The sequence below is a fragment of the Cyanistes caeruleus genome, unplaced genomic scaffold (assembly GCF_971803275.1).
Source record: "Cyanistes caeruleus unplaced genomic scaffold, bCyaCae1.hap1.1 HAP1_SCAFFOLD_134, whole genome shotgun sequence".
Classification (NCBI taxonomy): domain Eukaryota; kingdom Metazoa; phylum Chordata; class Aves; order Passeriformes; family Paridae; genus Cyanistes; species Cyanistes caeruleus.
Window position 1 is genome coordinate 398455 of NW_028255931.1, and position 20498 is coordinate 418952.

Here is a 20498-nt window from a genome sequence, read left to right on the forward strand (position 1 = left end):
AGCTGTGTCCAGATGGAAGAGGAGGAGAAAAAGCCCCAGAGATCCTGCATGAGGAGGGGCTGGAAACCCAGTCCAGGGAGCTGCGAGGAGGAAAGATCCCCCCAGTGCCAGGAACACGGCCAGAGATCCAGCCGGAGCTCAGAGCTGGGGAAGAAGCCCCACAAGTGCTTGGAATGTGGGAAGGGCTTCAGAAAGAGATCCCACCTGATCGAGCACCAGAGGATCCACACTGGTAAAAAGCCCTATGGGTGTGGGGAATGTGGGAAGAGCTTCAGCCAGAGCTCCTACCTGAGGAATCACCAGAAGATCCACATGAGAGAACAACCCTATGAGTGTGGAATATGTGGGAAGTGTTTCAGAGATATCTCTGACCTGATGAGACACCAGGTGATCCACACGGGGGAACGGCCCTACACCTGCTTGGAATGTGGGAAGAGCTTTGGGTGGAGCTCTGACCTGAGAAAACACCAGCTCATCCACACTGGGGAGAGGCCCTACGAGTGTCCTCAGTGTGGGAAGAGGTTTCGGACCAGCTCCGATGTCCTCCAACATGAGCGGATTCACACAGACGAGAGGCCCTTCCGCTGCCCCGACTGCGGGAAGGGCTTCAAGGACAACTCCAACCTCACCGTCCACCGGCGCATCCACAGTGGGGAGAGGCCCTACGAGTGTCCCCAGTGTGGGAAGAGCTTCTCACAGAGCGCTCACTTGACCCAACACCAACGGAGTCACCAGTAAGGGAAGCCCTGTGAGTGCCCCGAGTGCGGGAAGAGCTTCGTGCGCTGCTCCAGCTCCATCCCCCATGGGAGGATGGGCGTTGGATGATCCCCAGTGACCCCCGTTGGGCAGAGCCCTGGTGATCCGTGGTCCTGGTGATGCGTGTTGGGAAGACACCTGGCTGGGAGGCTCCACATCTTCCTGGCTCCCTGTGGGCACCTGGATGAAAGCAGGGGAATGAAAATCTAACAGGATACAGAATGACAATGGGAATTGTTGACTTTCAATCCTCGAGAACCTTTTGCCTCAGGAGCTGTGTGGGCGGAGAAACGGCGGTAACACCATGCTTGGGGGATTCTGAGGGGAGCACACACACTCTGTGGGGGGGGAGGACACGACCCCCAGGATCCCCCTCACCTTCCTGCACAGGCAGAAGCCGAGCCCTGGTGCCAGGAAGACAAAGCCCAACACGGAGACTGCGATCCCCTTCAGCTTCTTGCTGTGGGCAGCATCTGTCATCATCCCTGGGGGGGTCTGCAGGGGTCAGGACCCTCAAATCGTCTCACAGACATCCCAGGCCATTCCAAGGACTCTCCCAGTGTCTCTCAGCCCATCCAGGACCCTCTGAAACCTTCTTTGGAGATAATAATATTAAAAAACTAAGAATTTTAGAAAAATAAGAGATATTAGTTAGAGATAGGCCTTGCTGGAACTAGTTAGAGTTAATGATTAATTGAGAAGCAAGATTTGAGATAATGAATCTCATGTAAAAAATTACTTTTCGTTGTATGTTTGTTCAGCTGTGCTTATAATGAGAAAAGAGAAACTGATAAACGGGTTCAGGAAGATCACAGACCTTACATCTGGAAACCCATTTCAAAGTCACAAGGGAGGAAACTGGAGTTGTACCAAATGTCATTTGTAATGTCAACCATTGTAAAGGCAGAAAGGTCAGAGTGAGGAAAAGCGGTTTTCCTTCATCTGTTGATGACCCCTCCTCACCAAAACAAATCCCTCCTCAAATTAGGGAGCCAACCACACAGGCGTAATGACTTTTTAAAATCATTATTGTGCATTTTAATCCAAAGTGGGGAATGGGAGGTGTTAGCATTGTGAATATGTATTCATATTTAGGATATTTAAGACTTTTGTAAATAAATAGACACTGGAATCTTTTGTCAACTTGCAGTGCGTATTAAGGGGTGACTCCTGCACTCGCCCAGTGCTGTGATTAAACATCCACTTTGTAACTTTAAACTGTTGGAGAGGTTTTTTGTCCATTAACAGATTGATGTTGATACTGGATCAATATTGCTATTTTGGTAAATCACTGCCAGTCTCTTCCCAGCCTCCCCAGGACCCAGCAGAGCCCCTCCTGTTCCTCTCAGGATCCCACAGCCCCCTCCCAATTTCCCCCCACTGCCCCTGGACCCCCAAACCCTCTCCCAGTCCCTTCCCAGCCCCACCAGGACTCATCAAGACTCCTCCCAGTCTCTTCCAGCACAACCAACCTCATCCCAATCCCTGTTTTCCAATCTCCTTCCAGCTCCTCCAGGCTCACTCAAATCCCTCCCTGTGACACCCAGCACCCCCAAACTCCCTCCCAGTTTCCACCAGGACCCCCAGAACCCCATCTCACCCTCCTCAGCATCCTTCAAACCCCTTCCCAGCCATTCTTGACCCCCAAACCCCTCTCCCAGTTTAAACCAGTCTGTCTCAAACTCCCTCCCAGTTCCTCCCAGCACACCCCAATCCCCCTCTGGGCCCCCCCAGTGCCTCCCCCGCTGCCCCCGGCGCTGTGGGGGCCGGGCCGTGCCCCAGTGCCGGCTCAGGGGGTGCTCCAGGCTGCCGTGCTCCACCTGGCAGCTGGAGCTGAGCCCGCATTGCCGGGGGCGGTTTCCAGCAGCACCAGGAGCTGCTGGCTCCAGTCCCCGCTGGGGAGCACGGCAGTGGCCAGCACGTGGCCCGAGAGCTGCTGCTGGCCCTGGGAGCAGCTCAGCTGGATGTGGGCAGGGGAGAAATCCATCAGGGAGCAGAGCAGGCGGCCGGGGCCGGGCTGGGAGCTGGAGGGCACCAGCGAGATGGACACACTGGGATGGGCACTGGGAGAGATGGGAGAGGAGTGGTGTGGCATTGAGAGGGACTGGGAATGGACTGGCAGGGACTGGGATGGCACTGAAAGAGATGAGAGTGGATACTGGGACACTGGATGAGGGCGTGGAGGTCTGGGAGTGAAGTGAGAATGAATTAGGAATAGACTGGGAATGGCTAAAAAGGAGTGGGCGGGACTGTGGTGTCAATGGGAGGGACTGTGGTGGCACTGGGAGAGACTGTGGTGGCACTGGGCGGGACTGTGGTGGCACTGGGAGGGACTGTGGTGGCACTGGGAGGGACTGGGAATGAAGTGCGCGGCACTGGGAGGCCGAGTCCAGCGCGGGGCTCTCGGCTCTGTGGATCTGCCCGGCAACTGATGAGTCATCAGAGAGACGCGCTCTGATTGGCTGAGGGCGGCAGATCCACGGAGGGGCGAGATGGACAGGCGGGGTCACTGGGAGAGGCTGGGATGGACTGGGAGAGGCTGGGATGGACTGGGAGAGCCACGGGAGCCATTGGGAGGGACAAGGGGCCCCGGGGATGGGCACAAGGAAGGCTGAGGGCACTGGGGTGATTCCCAGGGAGGTTTGGAGGGACACGGCCGGGCCCCTCTCTGTGCCCCGCGAGCAGCGGCCCAGACAGAAAAGTTCAGGAGCGGGAGGAGGTGTTTCTCAAGATTGATTTTAATCCTCATTCTCCTGGTCTGATTTGCTCAGTCCTAAGTTCAGTCCATTTCCCCATGTCGGGCTGTTGTGCCCCTGATGGTGATCCCTGAGTGACCTCTCCCTGCCCTTGTCCCGACCCACGAGGACTTGGATTTGTTTCAGTTCAGTGGAATTCATGGTGATTTGGGAGGAGCTGGAGCAAAGCAGCTGAAAAGCACAGTGGGCTTGACATGGACTGAACCCGGGCAGGAGTTGGGGCTGCCTCGAGTGAGCTCTCACAGTGCGAACCTTCATGGGGTCTTTCTAAGGGAATTTTGTTGAAGTTTGACATTGATTATTAAAAAGCAGAGTCACAAGGGGAACTCTGCTTTCAGCTTGAAATGAGGGGATGGAACGTGGGCACTGGGACTTCCATAACCTCAAGTTGTTCCTTGATGCTGGACACTTTAGCTTTGGCAATCTGAAGCCCTTCAGCAGCAATGTCTCTGCCACCCCCTGGTTTCTGGCTCAGACCCAGCTCACAGCTTGGACAAGGTCTGGGCTTTGTCCTCTTGAGCTTCGGGAGCCTCCCGGGAAGCACCAGCCCTCCCCAGCCCACCCTTGGGAGCACTTTTTCTTTTATCTCTGCTGACGATTTTATCCCCAAAACTGCCATGGGAACCTTGTATCCAAGCTCATCCTCCAGTGCTGCACTTTCCTCCTGTGAATTCCCTGTGCAGGGAATGTGTCTGTGCTTTTCCCTGCTCTGTTCACTGACAAACAACCCTGAGCCTGTGGGACTGTCAGAGCTCCTCCATGCCATGAAATCAGGTTGTGTTTCTCATGGCATGTTCTGGAGGAGCTTTTCTTGGTGTGTCTTGTGCTGCTGGAAATGACACAAGAGCCAGGAGGGAACAGAAGCTGCTGCTGCCCGTTGGCTCAGGGCCAGGGAACCAAGTTGTGCTCCCGGGCAGTTGGGCCCTGCTGGAAGCAGAGCTGCGTTTCCCTTGAGCAGCTCAAGCTTGTGACAGCTCCAAACAGGAAACCTCAGCAGAAAACTCTTCCTCCAAACTCAGCTGCTTTCCCTCCTGCAGCTGTTTGGGAAAGAGCCTCAAAGCACAGACTCTGCTGGGAGCCATTGGTGCATTTCCTCCCTCCCGGCAGCAGCAGCTCCTGAGCCCTTCACGGGCTCCTGGCCCTTCGCAAACCCTTCAGCTCCCTTGGAACTCTCAGCAGTCACTAACATGTGCATTTCTTTCATATTTAAACTGCATTTAAATTTCTCTTTTTCTCTCCTCTCTATCTTTTTAATCTCCTCTTTATCTCCTTTAATCCTGTCAGCACCAGTAGGATGGGGATGGAGTCTTGGGGTGGGTGTGCGATGAACTGAGGATCCAGCAGAGAAGGGCAAGGCAGAGGGGAGAGGACTCAGCCAACCCTTCTCCTGCTCTCTCCTCCCCCAGGCTCCAGCTAAAGCAAGTCAGACTGGAAAGGATCCCACAAATGCTGTGTTCTCCTCCCTCTGAGCTTGGCTGGGGATCCTCAGCTTCAGCCTGGTGCAGTGATGGCTTAGATTCGCTAATTTGAGATTTTTGGCTAATGCACTAAATTGAAGAGGTTTATTATTACTTAATCACCTTTCACCTTTGCCAAGTTCTGCTGCACTGTGTCTGCTTTTCACCCAATACACTGCTAGCTCACCTACACACATGTGCTTCTTAGGATAATATTTAGATTCATAGCTTACTCTATAAAATCATACAATTACAGTTGAAATCTCTCCACCATCTCACTCAATGCAGTTTTTTATTTACTTCTGGCATATTCTTACTTGCAGCTATAGGAACATAAGCTTATGAATTCTCAACTAAACGTCTGTGAACCTTTAGCATTGCATGAACCCAAGCTCCTTCCAAGGCTGTAAATCAAACCCTTCAGTATCTGTGGAAGTTTCTGTCTTTCCATTTCCCACAGCCCACCAAAGGATTTGTGACCCTTTGTGACAGAGGAGAAGCTCCCAGGCAATTTTGTGTTTGCTGTAGGGAAGGTTGGGTTGCTCTGCATCAATTCCCAGAGCAGCGCAGAGCATTGGCTTTGTGATGTCAGGGCATGGATGCCACCTTGTCGTGGTGACATCCCAAGGTTGCCTTGGTGCACGGAAGGCCTCAGGGTCAGAGCAGCTCTTGGGCTTGCTCAGTGCAGGAGCATCCTCCTGCTTGAGGCGTTTGTCAGTGGGCAGCTGCACACTGACAGGAGCCTTGTTTGTTCTTGTGGTGGAGCAGAGTGTGCAAACTGGCAAAAATGATTGAGCAGCTCGCTGCTGCCGTTTGCACCATTTATGTCATCGGATATTCCGGCTATTACCTCACCAACCTGGCACGTAAGTAGAGGTTTTCCCTGGCTGGAACCTGAGCTGGCTTTTGTAGGTCTCCCTGCTCTTTCTTAGTGACCGGGTTGCTATTGAAACACAAAGACCATGAGGATGCCACTGGTTTGGTAAAGCTCCTGTCAACACCTTCAGCAAAACACGGGGTGTCTGTAGCCAGGGGGCTGCGGGCAGCATTTGCAGGGCTTCTGTTCCCTCCACGGGAGAGCCTGTGGCAGCAGAGTCTGGCATTTCCTCACTTTGCTGGCTCAATCTCTTGGGGTGACTTTACTTTTAAGATAGCTCTGAGAGCTGGGGAAGTTGAAACTGCTGGAGGCTGATGGGAGTTTTTTCTCCTGACTAATTCCTGGCCATGGGTGAGAATTGGCAGCGGTTTTAACTATTGAGAAGTGAGATCAACCTGTGAACACCACCTGAAGATGTGAGGCCGGGAATTTCTTGCTCTCTTTGGTTTCTGGCTTCTGACGAGGTCACAGGGCTCTGTCTCGGCCTCCTCCCCCCCTCCAGGCCAGACAAGGCTGCAGAGGGCGGGGTGGGGGGAGAAACGGAGCCTGCCAGCCTGACTTGGTTTGCAGTTTCTGCCACTGACCTGAAACCTGACACCATCAACATCTGCAGCTTTAGCAAGATTTTAACTCTTTTACTACCTGCATGAGACATGCAGATTAATCCTTTTTTTCCAGAGAGAGAGAGAGAGGGAGTGATCAACCATCAACCCATCAAAGAGAGTGAAGAAAAAAATTAAATTGAGAGGGGGAAGAGAAATAAGGAGATGCTTTATTAAGCTGAAATATTTTTCTGTTAAAGCTATGGAGATGGACAGTAGTGTTCTGAAAAAAACTCCTCTAATTCATGACAGAGTATATTGGGAGGAATGGAGTGTTTCCAAGTGTGGATTTTGAGCAAATGATGAAGTAGTTGTGACACTGTGAGATGCTGGAACAGAGGGGGAGAAGTAACAGTTGAAGATTTGTGGCTTTTAAGAAGCAAAAAGAAAACTTCTGTTTCCAGGAGGGCTCAGAAAAACAGATAAAGAGAACTTTTGCCTTTGAATAACTCATTCATAAAAATGACATCCCTGGACTCATGACCCATAACACACCTCAGAGTGATGGGAAATGGGAGGAGACAACTGATGGCAGATTTCTGGGCAGCTGGCATCAGAGAAATAGAAAGCTATGAAGAAAGATAGTTTTCATGTGAAAAACTCCATAGATAGCAGAAGAAGACTTCTGTTTCTCTACAAAGACTGATGAAAAGACTCCAGCAGGAATTGGGACTGTTGTAAACACCAAAGTTCCAAAGTTTTTTGTCTCTATGTTGTCATGTAAACAAGGGAATGGTTGGGTAGTGGGGGAGAAAAGGGTTGTTCTGGAAGTTTTATTCTGGTTTCTTATTCTTGTAGTTTTTGTAAATAAACTTTCTTTATTCCATTTAAGTTTTAAGCTTGTTTTGCTCTTGTTCTAATCCATATCTCACAGGAAGAAATAAGTAAGTTTTCTAGTGATTTTTTAGTTGCTGTTTTAAACCACACCAGTCAAGCAGGACACCTTTGAAAATGCAGACTGGGAGATCTTTTCAGATGCTGCTCTAAATAGGCCACGGTTCTCTCCAGTTTTCTCAAAGAATTTGGTTCATTTTCCTTGTCCACTGCAGGTCATCTGAGCCGTGTGTTCAGAGGTGCCGATCCTGAGGTGAGTCAGAAAGGAACATTTGATGCTCCTGGTGTTTCAGAATTGTGCAGGGAACTGTGAGCTTGGCCTGTGGCAGTAGAGTGCAGAGGGCCAGCTGGGTGGGCTGAAAGAAGATCCATTTCCATGTTTACAACAGCAATAGCAAAGGCATTGTTGGCTATTTCCTAATTTTCCATTGCAGAGCTTTAAAAGAACTCAAAGCTCAGATTTGCAGAGAGAACGTTGATTGCTGATAGTAGCCAGGGTGAACTCTCTAATTCAGAACTATTTGCAGCCTGGCTGAATTAACCCATTTTGATTTACTTGGAGAGACTTAGAATCCCATTGCTATCAAAGCTGATGATTTGTGCTTGGTAGAGCTGGTTGTAGAAATAGAGCTGAAGAGAAATAAGGTTCTAAATGATAGGGAGCTGCCTGTCCCTAACTCCACCATCTGTCCACAGAGCCCAGAAGCAAGAGCAGACTCTGCTGTGGCTCCCTCTGCTCCTGGAGAAGAGGCCAAAGAGGAGCAAAATGAGCAAAAGGAGCACGAGCCTCCAGCTGTGGTCACAGCCCAGCCTGACCATGCCCAGACAGTAAGTGCCAGTGCTGGGTGCTGCTGTCTTTAGTGCAAGGCAGAGCTGCAAGTTTCTGAGCAGCCAGCACTTGCTGTTGCTGGCTGAGGATGCTGAGTGCTGGAGTCCTGCCAGCACCCAGCCATTCCCCCATCCCGTGGCAGATGGAAATTGGACTTTCAGCCGTCGTGCTGAGGCCCCAAAGCGCTGCTGCCTGCGGGTGAGCAGCTGGCTGCTTGGCTCAGGGAAGCTCTGTCTCTTGGCTTCTGCCAAGCCATGGCCAAGGGCTCACACGGCATTTCTGGGGCTCACAGGGCTTGCTTTGTTTGCTGTCCCTTTTTGGAAACCTCTGCATGACCTGGAGAAGTGTTCTGCAGTTTTCTGGAGTAATTCTTCACTTCTGCAGAGTCTTTTAGGCCACCTGTCTTTTGGCTTTTGATAAGCTGCAAGGAGATGATTGTGTTGTCCATGCAGCTGTGGCCGGCCATTCTTGTCCTGTGTGGCCAAAGAAACAAACTGTGTAGTTCTGAACCCTTCTTCTGAGGCAAAATCCACAAGTGGCAAGTTTCTCTTGATACGTTTTGTGGTGAAGTCTGCAGCTTTGGAAACTGCATTGGAGCCTAGTGTGGGGGCAAAGCTGCAAGTCCTTGAGTGCTGTCTTGTGTTGCTAAGAACCCCTTTAGAGATGGTTGTTTTTTCTCCTCAGAGCTGTTTTCCTCCTCCTGCCTCTTCTGTCCTGACACTCCCTGTTTAACCTATAAATTTCAGCCTGTCCTAGTGAGGTGGGACAATTCCATGGTTTAGGTGGTTTTTGCTGACTTTGGTCATACATGTATTACACGACCCATGGCTTCCTTCATTGGCATCCCTAGGGGTGTGTCAATTAATTTGTTGGTGGGGCCTTTTGAGGATCTCTGTCAGTGCCACTCAGAATTCTCAGCTGACAAAAGAGGGAGGAGAAACACCTTGGTCCTCTTCCATATCCTGAGGTGGCCATAGAGGCTCTCTGAGCTGCAGCAGAGGATCCAATTGCACACATCCTTGTCTCCTGAATGAGCAGGATTTCTAACAAGAGTGTAGATGTCAGAAGGGCAGGAGTGGCAGGGCAGGCCTGAAAAGAACATGAACTCCAGCAGTGTCTCTCCCAAGGGCTGAGCTCACCCAGGAAGCCCCTGCAGAGCCAGGATGGAGCTGTGGGACAGGGCTGGCTGTCAGTCACTATGGAGAGACAAGCAGGACACAGCAGAAGGGGAGGGAGGCCCTTGAGAAATGCCACACATTTCCTGTCAGCTGCCCAAGAGTCTGTTGGAGATTCAGTGCCAGATGGGCCCTGATTGCACTGCCAGGGTCACTTTGGAATCTGTGCTTCCCCATGGGCAGAGAACAAGGCAGGAGAGCAGCAGCACAGAGCTTTGGGAACGTGGGAGCCCATCAGCCTTTGAGTCTTGGCCCACAAATGTTGGATGAGAAGTTGAAGCCCATCTTCTCTTGCTTTCTCTGCAGGTCCATCCAGAGAAAGAGCAGGAGCAGATTGTTTTATCAGGACGGCCGTGCCAGCCTGAGGGAGAGCTGTTCCCAGCCCAAGAGCAGGAAGAGCAGCTGGGGCAGCAGGTGGAAGAGCCACTGGAGAATGGCCAGGTAAGGCTGACTCAGCAGGGGACAGAGTGAAGGGCAGGAAGAGGGGCATAAAACGCAGCTCTTGGGACTGAGCAGGCCACGAGTGCCAGAGGCCCTGAAAGCAAAGAGCCTCTGCAGAGATCAGCAGCGGGACAGGAGGTTACAGTGGAAGCAGAGGTGGGTAGGGAAGCAGAAAGAAGTGACTGAATGAGTGTGATTTTGAGGCTGAAACTGAGGAAGAAGCTGAGCCTGATGGCAGCTCCCAGGCACTTGCTCTCCATTTGTGTGTACAGAACATCGAGGCAGAGCCCCAGGCAGAGCTGCCCGAAGCTCCGAGGGCCATCACGGCAGTGAAGAGGAGGCCTGAGGAAGACAGAAGCGTCGAAGAGGAGATGAATCTCCCCTGGCAGAGAGGAAATCAAGAAAACCAGGTGAGTGAAAGTGTGGCAGACACTCCACTCATGGAAATTCCTCTCTGTCATTCTTCACAGGCCTCTAATGAGGAGCTTCTGGCAGAGCTGCAGGAAACTGAGGCTAGGATCAGGGCAAGGGAGGAGAGGCTGGAGGAAGAAAGAAGAATAATCGAAGAGAAATTCCATCTCCTCGCTCAGCAGCAAGAGGCTCTAGAAAATCGAGTGAGTGAAAGAGCGATAGGCACAGCAGTCACTGCAGTCTGGTGCTTTCTGCCCTTCTTGCCTTTCCTCTGCAGAGCAGCAGGGGGCTGGGCTGATGCCTCTCAGTGCCATCCTGCTGTAGTGTCTATCCCAGCTGCTTGGAAGGACATTTCCTGCTGTGCTCAATCTCAGCTGCTGCCCTGGACAGTGGCACCAGTCATTTGCCCCTTTTGCCAGCACTCATCTCAAGGGATTCCTGCTGGCCTGCTCCTGCTCTCCTTGTTTCTTCAGGGCTTTTTGCAAGTGAACACAGTCCCCCAGACAGATTTGGAATACAAGCTGCAAGCTGTCTGTATGCCTTGGTGAATCTGCTGCTGTCCTGCTCTTTCCCTTTGCTCACAGTCAATGAGCCTTGGCACACAGGGACAAGCTGTGGTCTCTGACTGCTTTGTTCTCTTTGACTTGAGGTGGACGTGTTGATATCTCACCTGGCAGCCTGCGAAGGCTTCCAGCAAATGCCGGCTGATGAAGAGCCCCAAGGTCGGCGGGAGGCACAGGTACTGTCCCAAGCACAAGTGCTGCAGGCTGAGCACCTTCTGAAGATGGTGCAGGAAAAGAGGACTGAGGGGGAGGAGCTCCAACATTAGAACAAGGAGCTGCAAATGTGTCTGCAGCCCTTGGAGGGGGAAAGGGATCCTTGGGAGGAAGTGCAATGGTCGTTGTTGCAGTCATCCTTCAGAAAATCCAGGAAAATGGAATATGAAACTGGCCATCAACTTGATTAAAACCAACCTTGGGTTTTGACCATTTGGTTCCAGAAGCGGGCATCCAAAAAATCCAGTTGATGAGCTTTGCATGTGGCTAACAGCAACTTCCTAAGGGCTTGCATTTGAAAAGGGAACTCGGGGTAATCTCTGCCAGCCAGCTTTCTGACACAAACTCCTTTCTTCTCGCAGATCTACACAGGCTCTTCCATTCAATCTGCTGCAGCAGCAGCAGCAGCAGCAGCATCTAAAGGAGCCTTTGTTCCCCAAGCTGAGCAGTGGATCCTGGGCAGTTTGTCCATTTCCAGCAGTGACACATCTGCTGCTCAGCTCCAGGAGAGCCAGGGAGACTTCGTGGAGCAACTGAGTACGTCTGGTGTATTTCTTGTCTGAGGGACAGTGTATTGTGTGCACGTGCCAGCAGAGCTGTAGCAAATGATCCTCCTCACTTTGGTGTCCCAGAGACATTTAGGACTCCCCACAGGAACTACTGTGCTCTGAGGCAGCGAGAGAGTGCTCTGGCTGCTCCTGCTGCCTCTGAGGGCAGCTTGGACTGGCTCGGCTTTGCCTGGCATTCCCTTGCCACTAAAGGCAGAAGCAGGAATTGTTCTTGGATCAGCAGAAGGCTGTGGCCCAGCAAATGATCTATGCAAGTCCTGTGTGCTAGTGGCCAAACTGAACAGAATATTTGATTCCTAAATTCTCCTTAGACTCCAGACTTCCCACCTGTCGTCAGAACCAAAAGACTTCAGAGATATTAATTGGATTTGGGGTTTTGTCTTTTTGTTGTGGTTCTGTTTTTAGTTTTCAGTTTCTATACTTTTTGGTTTCAGATTTGGTGGTTTTTGGTAGAGTTTGTTTTTTCTCCATCCTGAAAGAGCTGTTCTGCCCCATGTGTCTTACTGCTGTCATTTTTAGGACTGTATTTATTGCCTCTACTACATCTACAAGGTTTTTATGAGAATGCTATATTTTTGTCAGTGAGGACTCCTTTGAAAGAACATCAGGTGACAGCAGAAACAGAGAGCAAGAGATGTTTTCATTGGGCCCACAATGAAGAAACAGATATTTGTATAACAATCTGTCATTAATATCCTAGTTTTATTCTTATAAAGATGTGTCCAAGAGACACATCCACATGGTGTGATCAGATAAAACAGCACTGCAGGCATTTCTCAGGAGCGAGCCTGCAGCCCCTGTGCTGTGTATTCCTCAGATCCATGGCACTTTTTCATACCTGATTCCCAGCCATTCCCATGACTCTTAGAATCCTACCTATTGGCCCAAGCCCTGCTCAGATCAGTCTCTGGGAAAACACATCAAGCCCTTTGTGATTCTGCAGCACAACCCATTTAATCTGCTTCTTGCCCATAACAGCTGCCAGTGCTGTGCTCTCAGAAAAGACCTGGTGGGGCTGAGAAAAGATCCCAGCTGATTTGGTGTCTACCTTCACCTGCTGGGACACAAAAGGGCCTTGATCTGCACCTGGCTGTGTCTGATCTCCAAGGCAATGCTGTTGTGTCCTGAACGGGGGCCACAGCTTGTCAGGGGCTCAGGCTGGCTGTGTCTTCTTGCCATTGCTTGTCAGTGCTCATGCTTGGCCTTTGCCAGCCTTGTGCTGTGCCCTGCTGTGCTCTCTGCGCTTCATTTCCTTCCAAGGACTGGACAAAATCAGTCTCTCTGCTGCCCATTTGTACTGCACAACTGCCTGTCTTGTTGCTGCTGTGCTTGCTGCCCAGCTGACCACAGAGGGTTCAGAGCCCCAGACAGCGGGGCTGCCTTTGGCATCTCCTGCAAGTTGGGATCTCTGCCTGAGAGTGAGCATCTTGCATTTTGTTTCCCTCAGGGAGAATGGTGAACAAGGAAAATCCCATCACAAAATACATAGAACTGGAAAGTCTTGGCAGCGGGTGAGTCCAACCACAGTCACTTCTACACAGCCACGGGCCAGGTGTTTCCCTGGGAGAATATCCATCAAGTGGGAAGTCAGACAAGTTGTCCACATGTTTAGACAGCGGGCTTAGTCTGCCCCATCTCTCAGTACTGGCCAGAATTTGTCAAGTGTGCTCAGAAGGCATTGTCAAAGACATCTCCATGCTGCCAAGGTCTTGCCTGCAGCAAGGAACACAACCTGGTAAATCTGCTTGTCTCTCAAGTGTGGGACAGCTCAGGATTCATTTCCTTCGCATTTTTGGATGTCTCCAAATCATCTGGCCACACTAATGAAAGGAGAAGAATCTTGCTTGCCTGAAAGCACAACCTACCCCCAATGAGAGCTGTCAGATAACAGTTCTCAGGAACATTTCTCTCCAAGAGTTTGCTAAAGGAAATACTCCGTGCTCAGGATTAGAATTGCACAGTTTAGAAGCTGACACCCGAGATGAAGGAATAAGCTGCCTTTTGGAGCTGAGGCAGTAAATCCCAAGGCTTCAGGAACAGGCCCAGTGCCCAGGCACTTGAGGGGAAAATGCATCATCTGCCTTCTGGCAGACCCCTCCTGCAACCTGCAGCTTTTAGGCATTTACAGCAGAGCTCTCCTGTCTGGACTGGCTTCCACTGCAAGATCTAAATGGCTTCTCCTTTCTTTGCTGCTGTTTTGTTTCTAGGGGTTTTGGAGAGGTTTCCAGAGCACTTGACATTGCAACAGGAGGAGAGGTAAATGTCAACAGCCCCTGCAGCCTCTGCTGCTCTCCAGGCCTTTCCCCACTGCTGACAGCTGTGGCTGGAGCTTTGAGTAGAGCTGTGCTGAAAAGGCACAAGAAGCACAGACTGGAGCCAGCCTGCAAATTGCACTTGGAACAGGCTTTGTGGACAAGGCAAATCGCCAGTGGCCACATGTCCTGTAACTGACCCCCAAGGGAGCAGAGAAATGGGCTGTTGGAATGTCACTTCCTAATTACTCCAATGATGAGGTCTAATCACAAGGCACTTTGGCACAGCTTGGCTGTGCCATTCCAAAATCACTTGCTCCATGTGGGTTGTGGTCTCATGCTACCAATTTTCTCAAATTACTCCTTTTCAATGTCATTTGAGGTGGCCATAAAGAAAATAAATGTGCAAGGAGTGAGTAGGAAGATACTAACCATGAATGAAATCAGGATCATGGAGAGTAATAGGAGTCCCAGGATCGTGAATTACTTAGCCAGGTGAGTGGTCACGGTCCTATCCCTTGAATGTTTCTTTACATACTACAAGCATGAGAGCTTAAAAACCCACTTTGGTCAGTGGCAGGAAATAGAGTTGTTAATGATTATTTCTCTACTTATCTCCAATGGATGGGAAGAGACTGCATTTTGTGTGCATGAATCCACCCTGGCAAATGCAGACTGAAAATTGTTCAAAAACCTGCATCAGCCCTATCTTAAGAATTCAATACCTTGTAAGTTCATTGCCTCCACAGTTCTTTGGGCTTGAGTTTTTCAAGTTTCTTAAATGCTGATGAACCATCCAAGAGAGGATTGCCCTTGCATTGTTGCCCCTCTTTCCCATTGCTGTGCATGCCAGGAAGACTAGGTGCTTATTTCCAGAAATGCCATGCGTGACAGGTTTTTTATCTGGGCTCTTCCTAAACTGCCTTTCTCCTTGAGACAGCACAGACTGCAAACACTGCACAGCCTAGAGGCAATGTCTATGCCTTTTCTTCTGCCCTTGTCTCTAAGGGACCCAGAAACAAGACTCAAGCAAAAAACCAACCTAGCCGTGCATGTTCACCTGCATGGCCTTGTTTCCTTTTTTCAGCTACCTTGTGCATGAGGAACTCTGGCTGGTGATGGAGTACATGGACGGAGGCACTCTGAGAGATCTCATCGACGAGATTCAAATGTCTGAAGGAGAGATTGCAGCTGTCAGTCGGGAGGTCAGGGATCCCATCTGTGCTTCCAAGGCCTTGAGCTGCATTGTCTGGGAAACAGGGGCTCAGAACGGGAGGGATTTCATGGGCCAGGCTTGGTTTCTGTGCTGCTGCTCAGCTATGGGCAAGCAAAAGCATCTCAAGGGAACTGTCTGCCAGTGCCCCTACACTCACTGGACTCACTTCCTGTCCACTTATCCCCTGCTCTTGTATTATAGCTCTGTCTCTCAGATTGGCATTTGCACTTCTCCACCTTGCCTAGCTAAACTTTGGCCTGTCTGCACTACATTCCTTGTCTCTAAAGCAAAGGTGTGGTGGCAGGATTTGAAACAAACAGGAAAGAAAAAAAGAGACTAATTTCTTTTATTCCTCAGCTGAAAAGGATAGCAGTGCAGCCCAATAGCTGTTTGCTACTGAGCACATGCACTGCAGCTGCCGTCACCCTGGCTGCTTTGCAGGGGACAGTCTACAACAGCAGTTGCTGGTGCTCTTTCAAAAGCTGACATGCCTTTCCTCCTGTGGGAGCAGCAGGCTCTTGCTCTCAATGGCGCTGTGTTCTGCCATTCCTCCCCATTCCCCTGCAAAGGGAACCTTCCACAGCTGTTTCCTTTCTTGTGCGATGAACTCACAGCACTACTTTTTGCCCCCCTGGTTCTCTTTTCTCTCTCAGTGCCTGCAAGGACTGGATTTTCTTCACTCCAACCACGTGATCCATCGAGATGTCAAGAGCAACAACATCCTTCTCAGAACCGACGGCTCTGTCAAGCTGGGTCAGTGTATTCTTGCTCAGCTTCAGCCTTCCAGGAATGGGGGGTGTGGGGCTGCTTTCAGTGACTGCCAGCTCCCCAAAAATGCTGCTGCTGGCAGTGCAGGGGTCCCCCCTGCTGTGGGCTGAAGGCACAGTTGCAGGGTGCACACAGCTATGACAAGGAACCACAAGCAGCCAAGAGTGCTATTGCTCTGTGTGTGTCTGTGTGTGTTCCTTCCAGAGGGAGGGAGCTGCAATCTAAACCTTCAGGGGAACAAAAGGCACTGCTGGAGGAAGTGTAAAAAATGGGGGGATGTTTGAAGTAGAAAATTCATATTTCCTTGGCTAAAGCCCTAAGGAAAGAGAGCAGGGAGTGTTGTCCAGGAAATTCAACTGCACATTCTCAAACTTCCACTGGGGAATTCTCTGGCTTGGTTTCCTAATTGAGAGTATGAAAATTAAAAGAGTATTTTGCTTTCTCCTCAGCTGATTTTGGCCTTTCTGCTCAGCTCACCCCTGAGCAAAATCAGCGGTGCTCGGTGACCGGGACTCCTTGGTGGATGGCACCTGAAGTGGTGAAGCGTCAACCATATGGCCCCAAAGTGGACGTGTGGTCTTTTGGAATTGTGGCAATTGAAATGGCCGAACAAAAAACTCCTTATGACAGTTTCACTGCTCAATCGGTAAGGAGCAAATACTCTCTGATCCCGCTGTCTTTCTCACCTGTCCCGGGTTCTCTGCTCACTGCACAAAATCCCATGGCCATCTGCTGGAAGTACTTCCACCAAGGCCCCTTCTACAAATGGCCCTGCAGCACATCAGCATCTGCTGGAGCTTTGGTTGCAGCACTGGGGGAACTCAAGCCTTACTTCGCCCAAACCATCTCCATTCTCAGGCAGCATTTTGCTTTGCCTTAGAAGTCGTTCCAGCTCTTGTGGCTGTGTAGATGGCCCCAAGAATAGGAAACAAGCATCTCAGAGCTGGTGTTATCTTTCCAGAAATGAAGCAAAGAAACTCAAAGCAAACCAAGTTTCAAAAACAGTGCTTTTGAGAGAAGAGGTGCAGCCCCATTCTTCTCACAGGGAAACTTGCCTGAAACCTGGAGATGAGGCTGTAAAGCCAGAGTCTCTTCTGCTTCTTGTGCAGTGCTGCTGAGACACTCAGTGACCACCTTCTTTCCTAACCCAAGCCACTTTCTCCATATCACCAAGCTGGAGCCTGGTGACGGGGAGAGCCTGCCAAAACCTCCTGTTTGTTTCCTGGCACTTTCTGGGATGGGCACAGTGTTAATGCATTGACTTGAGAATCCAACCAGCACAGGGTTACCACAGGGATGACACTTCTGATTTCACCATGAATATTTTCCTTTTGCCACCTAAGGGAACCTGAAATTTTCAGAGTGCTGAGAGACAGAGCTGCAGGTGGCTCCTGTGTGCCCAAACAGGCATTTTCAACCCAATACATTTGTGGAGGCATCTTAATGTGTCTGTGTTGAAAATGAGATTCCAAATGTTTGTTTCCTTCACTGAGGAACACCTGCTGCATTTCCTTTCTTTTCTCCCAATTACCATCATTTTCAAGAACAGGACAAAAAGCCTGATGAGTTTTGCTTTATGGCAGCTGTGCTTAAGGGACCAACAAGCACTGCAGAGATTCTTTTCTTATAAGAATCCTTGGAATAGTAGAGTTAGTTAGAATAGCAAAATCCCTCTTCCAAAAAGGCTGCCAAGCTGCTGGGAATCCTCCGAGAAGGAAACATGTATTTGCTGATGTAGTTGCCACTAACTAGAGCAGGCAATGAAATCAGCTGCCAAGGCAAGATCTGCTGGATGTTGGCAAAGCTGTGGCTTTGGGGCTTGGGTTTTTTCATGATACAGGAAAGTCATCATCCAAATGCTACAGGAAAGTCATGTCTGCCTCTCTGCCAGGGCAAAAACTGCCACTGCAGAGTGGAGCTGGAACAATGGGCTCTGGGAGAGCAGTTCCAGATGGGAAAGAAGCAGGTGGAGCCTTGTGTTTCCTTTTTCCCCAGGCTAAATTCCACATAGCCACAGAAGGGACCCCACAGCTGCGGCAGCCCGAGCAATTCTCGCCTTTGCTGCGTGACTTCCTGAGATGCTGCCTGCAGAAAGGCGAGGCGCAGCGCTGGTCTGCCAAGGAGCTGCTGCAGGTAAAATGCCAAAAGGGCTGCAGGTGAAACAGCGTCCCAGGGATGGGCTCCTCCTCCACTGAAATCCAAGGCATCAGATGAGCCCCCATCCTCCTCACTTCCAACCTTGGTGCTGTTCAGCTGACAGTGGGGAGCAATCCTAGACTGGGCTGGGCTGGCAGGGAGTGCTGGGTTTTAGCGCTGGCTAAAATCACCAGGGCACTTACTCATTTCTTGCTGGGAGCTATGGATTAGGAGAAGGGCAAAACAGGCTTCAAACTTCAAAGGAATAACAAATTTTATTATCAGGCCCACAAGAATAAGAAAGGTCTCACCTGTGCAATGAAAGGGTTCAATCTCACCCAGGTCATGGCAGTCACGGTGTTGGATTTCAGGCTGTGCTGGGCCCCTCTCTCTGCCCGGGAGCCGCTGGGAGGGGAGGCTCGGCCTGGAGCCGTCGCTGCACGCCGGGGAGAGGGTTTAGTGTGGGCAAGATGTCAGCAGCCGTGGCCTGGCCCAGCCTGGGGCCGGGGTCCCGCAGCCTCCATCCCCCGCCCGGGAGCCGCTGGGCTCTGGCCCGGCCTCCCCCAGGAGCACAGGCCGTGGGCGAGCAGGGCCGGCCTCACCAGAACTCCGTTACCTTCGGGCTCCGGAAGCAAAGAGGGCCAGTGCCCGGGCTGGTGGTTTTCAAAATGTGCATCATCACAGAGGCACATCTCATTTCTAAATGGTGCAAAATGTTGTCAGTTCTCAGAACTAGCCAGCCATTGGCCTGTCTCAGGCACAGAGGAAGCTCCCAGCAGCTTCTCTCAAAGAAATCACTTCCGTGCGGGGTTTCTTACTTCTTTCCCTAAATGTCAATTCATCTCAAACTAACACACAGGGACATGGGAGACATCTAGTCTGTGTCCTGCAATGAGCAGAGACATCTTTCTAGAGATCAGGATACTCACACCTCAGATATTTCCAGGGGTGGGCCACCTACCAGCTCTTGGGGCAACCTGTGCCACTCTTGCCCCATGCTCCTGACCTACTCTGACTCAATCCCCTTTTCATTTAAAAAGCATTCCCCTGCCTTTGAAGCTCTTAGCTTGGAAAATCATGCTTTCTTGTTGTTTTCATTTCCTTTCTGCAGCATCAATTTATAACATCGGCCATGCCTGGGTCCAGCCTGGCACCTCTCATCGTTGCAGTAAAGAAGTGGAAGGAGGAGGCAGGAATGCAACAATTGATTTAGAACTGTCTTCTCCATGACCAATTTAGAGTAGGATTATAGAGTAGGATTGCAGAGTAGGATTGTAGAGTAGGATTATAGAGTAGGATTGTAGTGCAGGATGGTAGTGTAGGTTTGTAGTGTAGGATTGTAGAGTAGGATTTTAAATAAAATTTCTAAAATCTCAACTCCTTTGGAACATTTCTCTCCTTCTGACCCTGTGAGAAAGCTCAACATTTCCTCCTGAATTGTCAGTTTTTTCTTAGAGGTGGAAAGTGACATTGATGGCTTCTTTGGTACAGTTTGTAAGGGGGGAAGGCTCCTCTTCATTCATCCTCTCCAGACCACACTGCCTTTGGAATATGGCCAACTGGACAAGTTTTGCCCAGCTGTGCCATTTCTATTTGAGGCAGAAACAGCAATGGCATTTGCAGGAAAAACCAAAGGAGGAGCGGTGCAACGCAAACATCCTGTGCAGATGCAGGCTGTGCAGATGTGACTCGAGAGTATTTGAGTTCCTGCCACTTGGATTTGTATCCCTAAGAGAAATCTCTTTGGCTGGAGGAGAGTCTGGCTGAAGAGAGAAAGCACAAAGAGCAGTGAGGGTGCTGTGCAAGGTCTCCTGTGGTGCAGAGCTGTGAGCGACTGTGAGGTGAGAGCGGGCCCGGCCTCGGCCAGGCTGGAGCCCCAGCAGAGCCCTGGCAGAGCCCGGAGAAGCCTGAGCCTCGGCACAGGCAGGCTGGAAGGAGGCCCTTGGAGCTGCAAGAGGCAGCAGCCTGGCCCTGGCTGCCTCTTGCTGACCCCAGGCAAATCCTCCGCTCTCAGAGCCAAGCTGGCAGCTGGCTGCTCCTGAGGGGAAGCGGCGCCGTGCTGGGCACAGCACACACTGGTGCCATGGGCTGTCTGGAGTCTGCACAGGAGGAGAGAAAGGCAAAGAGCAGCCCAGGGCTGCTGCCCTGCCTGACCATTGCTGCTCTTCTGCCGCCTGCCCTGGAACTGCTGGCAATGGTCAGCAGTGTGTGCAGCACTCTGGGCACAGGGGGAGGGAGCCGGGCTGCTCCGCAGGCTCCAGCACAGGGCAGTGTCCTTCAGGCACGGCATTTCTGCCAGGGGAACCGAGGCCAGCGTGAGGCACTGACAGCAAGTCAGGGCACATCTGCAGGAGCCAGTGCCTCACACAGCTCTGGGACCAAGCGCCTGCAATCCTGGAGCTCTGCACTGAGCCACAGCAAAGGTGTGAAATGCAGAGGGCTTTGCAGAAATATTCAGGGGCACCAGGCCAGCCTGCTTGGTGCTCTCTGGGGCACAGCAAGCACTGTGCAATGCAGCTCGGAGCTGCTGGCAGAGAGGGACTGTGGGCATGTGCCTGAGGCTTGTTCTTGAGTAGTGATTTGGAAGGGAGCAGAAGGTTCTCAGTAGGCAATTTGTGTTTTCTTCATGAATTGCTGAATGAA

At 51.0% G+C, this 20498-nt stretch overlaps 2 protein-coding genes across 2 annotated transcripts in view; both read left to right on the forward strand.

Annotated features, from left to right (window-relative positions):
* LOC147646012 (uncharacterized) overlaps positions 1-738 on the forward strand; it is a 212744-nt gene extending 212006 nt beyond the window's left edge. Inside the window, exon 2 of the mRNA XM_086874015.1 lies at positions 138-738. Coding sequence (XP_086730141.1) covers positions 138-738 — 601 coding nt within the window. The remainder of the gene's footprint in view (positions 1-137) is intronic.
* Positions 739-5605: 4867 nt separating this feature from the next.
* LOC147646013 (serine/threonine-protein kinase PAK 3-like) lies at positions 5606-19232 on the forward strand. The gene is made up of 15 exons (XM_086874013.1): positions 5606-5835; positions 7498-7535; positions 7979-8110; positions 9593-9727; positions 10000-10341; positions 10788-10877; positions 11277-11451; positions 12931-12994; positions 13691-13739; positions 14118-14230; positions 14823-14940; positions 15605-15704; positions 16169-16365; positions 17715-17852; positions 18967-19232. The coding sequence occupies exons 1-15, from the start codon at positions 5757-5759 to the stop codon at positions 19066-19068; spliced, it is 1872 nt and encodes a 623-aa protein (XP_086730139.1). The 5' UTR covers positions 5606-5756; the 3' UTR covers positions 19069-19232.
* Positions 19233-20498: the final 1266 nt, after the last annotated feature.

Excerpts from the sequence above, each read along its gene's own strand:
- LOC147646013 (XM_086874013.1), top strand. The coding sequence starts at position 5,757 with ATGATTGAGCAGCTCGCTGCTGCCGTTTGCACCATTTATGTCATCGGA. Across the intron at positions 12,995-13,690 it reads CTGGAAAGTCTTGGCAGCGG|GGGTTTTGGAGAGGTTTCCA; the intron begins GTGAGTCCAACC and ends TTTTGTTTCTAG. Across the intron at positions 16,366-17,714 it reads ACAGTTTCACTGCTCAATCG|GCTAAATTCCACATAGCCAC; the intron begins GTAAGGAGCAAA and ends CTTTTTCCCCAG.